Raw genomic sequence first — 8,228 nt, 5'->3', positions numbered from 1 at the left:
AAAAGAAACAAGGGAGGCTGCGAGGCAGCAAGTCCCTGCATTGAGAACCGAACTAGATGCTGATTCTGTCAAACTGAATTGGTCATCCTACAAAACCTAGCCAGCCTTGCCAGGGAGGCTGCAAGGCAGCAAGTCCCAGCATTGAGAACCGAACTAGATGCTGATTCTGTCAAACTGAATTGGTCATCCTGCAAAACCTAGCCGGCCTTGCCACAGTTGCTTCTAGCTGATAGCTTTGTGACTGGTCCTGGGGATGCTACTGGTGCTTTCATTCGGTCAAATGCACCTGCATTGAGTAGGCTCAGTTAAGATCCAATGCAAAACCTAGCCGGCCTTGCCACAGTTGCTTCCTGAGCAGATTTAAGTGCCTGCATTGAGTAGGTTCAGCCTGAGAATGCACTTGAGAATGCACCTGCATTGAGTAGGCTCAGTTAACATCCAATGCACAGTTTTGATACCAGAGTTCAAAATACGACTGCCAAGATAAAAAAGAATTTCTCAGACATAGGAAACATGATGACGACTAAGTGTTCGATGCAATATTATGTTTAGTGATGCAATGCAACTACAAGTCACAGAATCATAATATGTCTACTGAGCTGCTCAGACTGCTTATGTCAGTTAACATCGAATGCACAGTGTTGACACCAGAGTTCAAAATACCACTGCCAAGATAAAAAAGAACCTGCTGTACGTTAGGATCAGTCATTGTAAATGTATATCAATCCACTGACCAGTCAAAGACAGCTTAACCTAGGCTTGTTATTATGATATTAAGTATGGCCAGGTTCTGCAATCCAAATGCCCAATACTGCATAATCAAACTAATGATCAAGAATATCAGTCCACTGTACCACTGTAGCTAACTAAGTGCTAGGTCTTGGAGTTTTTTTGCTGCCATTGCCTTCTTGGACTCTAAAGACTTAATAAAATAGAGCTGTACTTTTCTCAGTCAAGTGGGACTATATTCTGTCATACTGAATTGGGAACACTTTTGCAGAGAAAGTGAAGGTGCCACTCCTGCATGCTAGCTTTTTTTATACCAGACTTCAAAATACCACTTCCAAGCAGAGAATGCCTTTATGGTTATCCCCAGTCGATTGAAGGTTGATTGAACAAGATAATGTTTAAACAATTTTCTTATGCATATAAATTTTATTTATATTTCCTCAACGAGGAAGTATTGTCTCCAGGTGTTCTTATCATTTGAGGATCCAAGGAGATTCCTATAAATCGTATTATGAAGTCATAGTTAGAATATGATCATATATAAATCAGATATTGAAACAGAGCATGTCATTTGAAACAGAGAGTTATTGTTTGTAATCATGTGAAGATTTAGAGTTGCAGAACAAATTAATTGTGAAACAGAGAATGTGCTTGACTTTGTAGACTTTGTAAAATTGGTAATACCATTGTCACTTATAACAGGATATAGAACAGGAAGTGATTATGTGTACATTTGGGACTGCGAAGGTCTACTGAGCTGAGCTGTCAGTTAACATCCCAATGAAAAAGGATATAGAACAGGAAGTGATTGTGTGTACCTTTGGGACTGCAACTGTCTACTGAGCTGCTGAGACTGCTTATGTCAGTTAACATCCAATGCACAGTTTTGATACCCTGACAAAAATTTGAATTAATTTCTGGTCTTTCACTGCATCCTCTTTAATACAATACAGCCACACTAGCACTTTCTGTAAAATTCATTTCATAACAAGGAATATAATTTCCCAATCAAATAATGATGACCAGTTAAAGGGGAAACACCAGTATAACAAAGCCAGTAGTAAAGGCTTTTTTGTGATTTGTCAATAAAAGAAAAGCACTACAGGAATGCCAAAAATCATGTACAAACCTCACGAATTTCTAATGTAGGCATGTGCGGAAGGAAATCATTCCCCACAAAAACTTCATGTCACACTCCAAGTACTCTCGCAAGGTCCAGATGTTGAGAAACTGCTCAATTATTAGCATAATGGCATATGGCAGTAGACTTACTGTAATGAAATCCCTATCCTATGGGTGAAAGAATGTCTACTGTTCAAAATATATAGTAAATATAGCAATTTGTAAGTTTCAATCTTTCTAGTAAACCTGATAGGGTTTTTTAGGAACAGGACTCTGTTCATTGCCCTCCTCATCCAATTCTCCTGGATTTCCTTCACAATTAGCTGCCAAATGACCAACCTGACCACAAAGGTAGCATTTTTCTTGCTGACCAGGGAAAGTGATGACCTGTATCATCACCACAGGTATATACTCAGAGGCAGAGCTATCTCTTACATAGTAATCCCAGAATATCCGGAAACAAAATATCAGTGTTTATGTTGCAAAGAAGTCAACAACCTCTCTTAAAATTGAGAAGTGGATTTCATGAGTTGCCAATGCCAGCATAATTAAATCTGCATCCTGGAGTTGCAAAAGCAGCTTTTAAAATCATACAAATTATACACAAAAGTAAATGTATGTTATCAAATAAAATCATCATTAGCTAAATGAAGAGATACCATAAGTCTTAGTAAAATATCAAGCAATTAACCTAAAATACCACATGTCAGGTTCAAGCAACGCCATTCTTTTTAGAAATCAGAGCACTTACTAATCCATACAAGCAGTGACGCGTATTTGGATTGAAACCAGGGAGGTTTCTTTGGAGACGTATATAGGACATGACTTTGTGTTCCCCCTCACCAGGAACATTTGCATCAGACACTATAACCTTCAAGATTGAATTAAAAAAGCAGTTCAACACACATCAGAGATGAAATGTAGAAACGAATCGCAATTATATGAATTAGTCATGAAAGGCAAACAAGATTACAAGACATCAACAATTCTAGCTTCCTAAAAAAGATGAAAGTTACTTTTAAGATTATGCGGTAACATATCAATACTGCCTTGGGAAATGAAGGATAATGCAAACCTTTATTTTCTGCCATCCCAGGTCATTGTTTAATCTTAAATGTACATAGTACTACATAGCTACAGACAGTGTGGCCATAAATTTTGTCCTAGGGGTAATGACATTTGAGTCATGGACTTCTGATTTCTCTTTTAAGGCCATAACTTTACCTTCTGCCTCAAACTCTTTTCTCAATCTTTCTTCTTCTGTACTCTGAAAAATGCACAATGTAAATCAGAAACGTTGAATTTCTACTTGAATCTTATTTAAGACAACTTGCTTTGAAGGGGTATGAAGTAGTTCTTCAATAGCAGACAAACTTATTGCTTCAGCTACATCTTTTGCAGCACAAAAACGTTGTGCAACACCATGTACAGTTACAGAAAGTCAGTGCTCAGTAAAAGTTTACCAAAAGATGTGAACATTAAATATTTAATGTCAAATATTAAAGGTGGAGTACTTAAGGTAACTAACTCAATTACCAATTGCCATGTACAAAAGCTTCCTTGGCCTCACTATTAAAAATAAGCGGTCTATGTAGTCAAACATGTTCTTAAAAACTTCATCATATGTTGATGGAGCAGGCTACCAGTAACACGGACAAGATATAAGTGTTTTTCAGATATAAGAGAGCTTTGCTCTTGCATTGAAACAAACGTGGCTATCTAAGCTATGAAAAGGGCCACTAGTTCATATACCCTTGCTTCTCCCGCCTTTTTGTCGAATCAATTAATTAACTACTAGGTCATTCAACCAAATGATGATTATATGCCTGTGATTTCTTGTTTACCTATCCCTTATGGTTTCAGCTACAGGAATCAAAAGGAAAACATGCAACTGTAACAAGGGAATTTTACCATGACCCTCACAACATGATATCTCAACAATGCAACAATCAAGTCATTGCTACCATCCACCTAGTTTGTCTTTTGATAGTGCAAACAAAGTTGCTGCGAGTAAAACATCTTTACAAGAGAGCCTAATTATTACAAGAACAAGAACATTAGTTGTAACCCTTAAAGGTGCATCTGAAAGTCACTCTATACATCAACTGTGTTTATGAAGCCATCTAGGAGATGAGGCACTCCTAGAGTGTACTTCTACACCATGAAAGCTGAAAAAGTCAAATCCTACAGAGGGTAAAATATGTCAATCTGTACGCACAATGACATCCGAACTATCCAACAGAAAGCTGCTTTGTACGTGGAAATCTCGTAAGTTGTATGTAACATCAGCAAAGTCTTCTAGATATTTTTCATATGTCAGATCTGTTAAAGATGGACAAAGTTCTAGCAGCAAACTATCTTTTAGAATGCACTTGTACTAAACATTTGCCTCAGTTTGGATAATGCAATGCAATTGTAAACTGCTCTATTTTTTCCCAAAAAAAACTAATAATTTTATTAGTAATAAACAAAACTTCCACCTCCATATTGTGGTTACTATAATCCATGTAAAGTAAAGATGTCAAAAGTTTTTCCTTTCCCCGCTTTCTATTATTTTCATACCAAACATTTCATCAAAAAGTCACCGAAGCCGGTAAAGAAAATACCAAACATTTCATCAAAAATCATTAAAGTCTTCAAGGTTTTGATCCTTATATAAACATATCAGAAGACTATTCTAAATTGAGTCATTCTATATATATATCCAAAAATATATTGTTTCAAACCATTGTGGATCCGTCAGTGGAGGTATAGATAAAAAGAGAGCATAAAATAAATAATGAAACCCATTACAAGCCAGAACTACGCCAAAGATGGCCTTTCTTTAAAAAAAAGAAACACTATTGGTTCAAGCTATTAAATGCATGAGGCAACCTATCAAGGACTGACGGCTAATGCCAAACGTGAGCACATTAGGTGTAAATTGCATTGCTCATGTGAGGTGCCTAACAGATGAATACTTATTAATGGAAGGACTACACAAACTGAAGATGGGTGGGTTCAACTAGAGGCGGCGTCAATTATTTGACTTCTACATGTCAGTCGGATCCAAAATATTTCAAGAATCTGCAGCTGAAGGTTCCAAACAAACAAATCTTTATAGTGTCGCCCTCACCAAGTCATATTGAGTTGCCAATGATAAGGTGCCCAAATCTTCCCAAGAATGACGTGACATGTCATAAACCCATACACGCTGTATCTCCACGTCCCCTTCCTCTTCTTCGCTGTGGAAGCGTGTGATCCACATAAAAGCACCCCGACCTCCCAACAGATCATGACGTTTCCACAACGAATTAGAAGGTGGGGATGGAATGGATTCGTCAGCTCTGAAAATTTTGAGGAGGTTATCCATTTTCCAAACCCTTAACTCCATCATCCCATTTGTGCTGCCGCCGCCTACCAGACACACCTCATTTTCATGCTCTGCAATACACACGGGAGCGGACAACTCGTGGCCCACCGGGATTGGCTCCAACCACGTCTCTTCTTCCAAGTCAAACAGCAGCACCATGTATGGAATCGACCAAATTTGCACACAGTCCATCACCCAACACAATAGACGCCCATTCACAATTTGAGCGTTACAATCTAAGGGTGGGCCAATTTTTAGCTTACTGCTAATTTCCCTCGACTCTGGTATTTTCTTCCACGTCAACTCTTTGAAGTTGTAAACATAAGTGGTTCTTTCAGAATGATAATCAAACGGAATCGACTTCTGGCATAGGACGAGCTTGGGTATACCGTTTTTCCGATCAAATGCGATTCCGGCAATCTCCGAGGGATTTCTCCCGCTGCAGTCATTGTCCGGCGCCGTCAGAATCCATCGATCGTTGTGAGAGAGAGGATTGAACACCAGAAATATCCTCTCAGTTGTTGAAGGCCCTAGGAAAGTCTGGTAGCACAAGAACCCGTCGCCGTAAGCAGTCAACGTCCACAGATGGTCGATAACGCCAAACTGCCAGAACGTGCGTCTGGTTTGGCGGTAGAAGGGCGTGTGAGATGGGCGGTTTTTCTCATACTCAATCACAAACTCTAAATCCGAGAGCAGAGATTTAAAATAGTTACATGAAAATTGCAGTGTGAACAAATCCTTGGGAGAAAGGCTTTTGAGCACCCTAAGTTGAACATCCCAATCAAGTTTAGCCCACGTATTTTCCATGGTTTCTCTTGCTCCTACTCTTCTTCTGAATATATTTTTACATCTTCCCTTGTGTGCAGAATTTATAAATTTCTCCCCACACCTTCATGTGTGTCGCAGAATTTATATGTGGCGTACCATGCTCGTTTTGTTTATTGCTTGTCTAATTTAGAATGCAAGACTTACGGCTTAGTATAGCTTCTAAGTGTTCGCTTTTCTAACTGTAGAAAGTTTTTATTAAAAATATTATTTTAATTAAAAATATTAATAAATTGAAATAAAATATAATAAAATAATAATAAATTTATCCAACTAATTTTTAACTGATTATTCTTAACAACGAATTCTTAATGTAATTTTTAAGAGCTAATTTTGGAACCAGATGCATTCTTGCTATTTAAATATTTCCTAACAGCTAACTCTGGAACTAAATGCATTTTTGCCATTTAAACATTGTGATTGATTTTTTCACCTTTGTCGTGAGAATGAACCATGGTTGGAAACATCGACCAAAAACTCATGATGTGATTAATCCTATTTTATTATTATCAAAATTAGAATGGATCACACATAATAATTTAAAATAAAATAAAACAATTACAGATATTCAATTCTTATTATATTATTATTAAATTAATCTAAATAATTTTAATTCAATATTATTTTAATTAAAAATATTAATAAACCCAAATAAAACATAACAAAATAATAATAAATTTATTCAACTAATTTTTAACGGATAATTCCTAACAGCGAATTCCTAAAGTGGTTCCTAACAGCTAACTCTAGAACTAGATGCATTCTTGCTATTTAAACATTTACTAACGGCTAACTTTGGAACTAGATGCATTCTTGCTATTTAAACATTTCCTAACGACTAACTCTGTTGCTATTTAAACATTTCCTAACGACTAACTCTGTTGCTATTTAAACATTTCCTAACGACTAACTCTGGAACTAAATGCATTCTTGCTATTTAAACATTGTGACTGATTTTTTCACCTTTGTCCTAAGAATGAACCATGGTTCAAAATGTCGACCAAAAACACATGATGTGATTATTATCAAAATCAGTATGGATCACAAAAGTTAAAATCAAACATGTTTTAGGTTTATTAACGGTAAATTATAATTTAAATAAAATAAAACAATTACAAATATTCAATTCTTATTATATTATTACTAAATTAATCTAACTAATTTGAATTCAATATTATTTTAATTAAAAATATTAATAAACTGAAATAAAACATAACAAAATAATAATAAATTTATTCAACTAATTTTTAACTGATAATTTCTAATAGCGAATCCCTAATGTAATTTCTAACAGCTAACTCTGGAACCAGATGCATTCTTGCTATTTAAACATTTCCTAACGGCTAACTCTGGCACTAGATGCATTCTTGCTATTTAAACATTTCTTAACGACTAACTCTGGAACTAAATGCATTCTTGCTATTTAAAGATTGTGATTGATTTTTTCAACTTTGTCCTGAGAATGAACCATGATTCGAAACGTGGACCAAAAACTCATGATATAATTAATCCTATTTTATTATTATCAAAATCAATATGGATCACAAAAATTAAATCAAACATGTTTTAGGTTTATTAACAGTAAATTATAATTTAAAATAAGATAAAACAATAATAAAAAATTATTATTTATTTTAAAATTTACTTGCACATAATAAAATGAAAATTTACTATTTATTTTATTTTATTTTACATAGTTATCTTAAACTTCAATCTATTTTTTTTTTTATAACATATTTATATTATCATTTAATTTATTATTAGTAAGAAACTAGAAATCTAACATTATCTCAATGTTTGAGACATTTGTTTTGTTCATTTAAGTTTACAAGTAGTATTAGTTGTTTTTTAAATCTATTATCAAATTCCATTTTATATCAAATAAATGTATATCTAATTTATTATTTAATTTTTCTATATCAAGTTGGTTGGACCAATAGATTATTAGAATTGATAATTTATTTTTTAATTGTTCCAATTTTATTTTCAATTAATATAAAAAGCTCAACACAATTTTGGCATGCAATAATATCTACTTTTCTATGTATTAACATGTTACATTAACATGGTAATAGAAATGATCATGGTTTCGTAGCAAGTTTCCAATTTTCTACAAATTTTCTTGCATGTGGTTTGGAAGCTACCAAATGAAGTGTAAATGACACCTTATGGAAAAACTTTTATGCAAATAAGTAATTTC

The 8,228-nt window shown here is 34.8% G+C and overlaps 1 protein-coding gene across 1 annotated transcript; it reads right to left on the bottom strand.

Moving 5' to 3' along the window:
- Positions 1-1,869: 1,869 nt before the first annotated feature.
- On the bottom strand, positions 1,870-3,088 carry LOC149215403 (5'-3' exoribonuclease 3-like). The gene is made up of 5 exons (XM_089389710.1): positions 2,927-3,088; positions 2,603-2,722; positions 2,350-2,412; positions 2,098-2,238; positions 1,870-1,959 (listed from the first exon to the last, which is right to left on the bottom strand). The coding sequence occupies exons 2-5, from the start codon at positions 2,672-2,674 to the stop codon at positions 1,870-1,872; spliced, it is 366 nt and encodes a 121-aa protein (XP_089245836.1). The 5' UTR covers positions 2,675-2,722; positions 2,927-3,088.
- Positions 3,089-8,228: the final 5,140 nt, after the last annotated feature.

The sequence above is a fragment of the Pinus tabuliformis genome, chromosome 1_1 (genome assembly GCF_031772625.1).
Source record: "Pinus tabuliformis cultivar Carrire ecotype Pingquan chromosome 1_1, CPIR1, whole genome shotgun sequence".
In the NCBI taxonomy this organism is placed as follows: domain Eukaryota; kingdom Viridiplantae; phylum Streptophyta; class Pinopsida; order Pinales; family Pinaceae; genus Pinus; species Pinus tabuliformis.
This window is presented reverse-complemented; position numbering and strand designations above follow the sequence as displayed.

Excerpts from the sequence above, each read along its gene's own strand:
- LOC149215403 (XM_089389710.1), bottom strand. The coding sequence starts at position 2,674 with ATGTCCTATATACGTCTCCAAAGAAACCTCCCTGGTTTCAATCCAAAT. Across the intron at positions 2,413-2,602 it reads GTCACTGCTTGTATGGATTA|GATGCAGATTTAATTATGCT; the intron begins GTAAGTGCTCTG and ends TTGCAACTCCAG. Across the intron at positions 1,960-2,097 it reads TTCCTAAAAAACCCTATCAG|TTTCTCAACATCTGGACCTT; the intron begins GTTTACTAGAAA and ends ATAATTGAGCAG.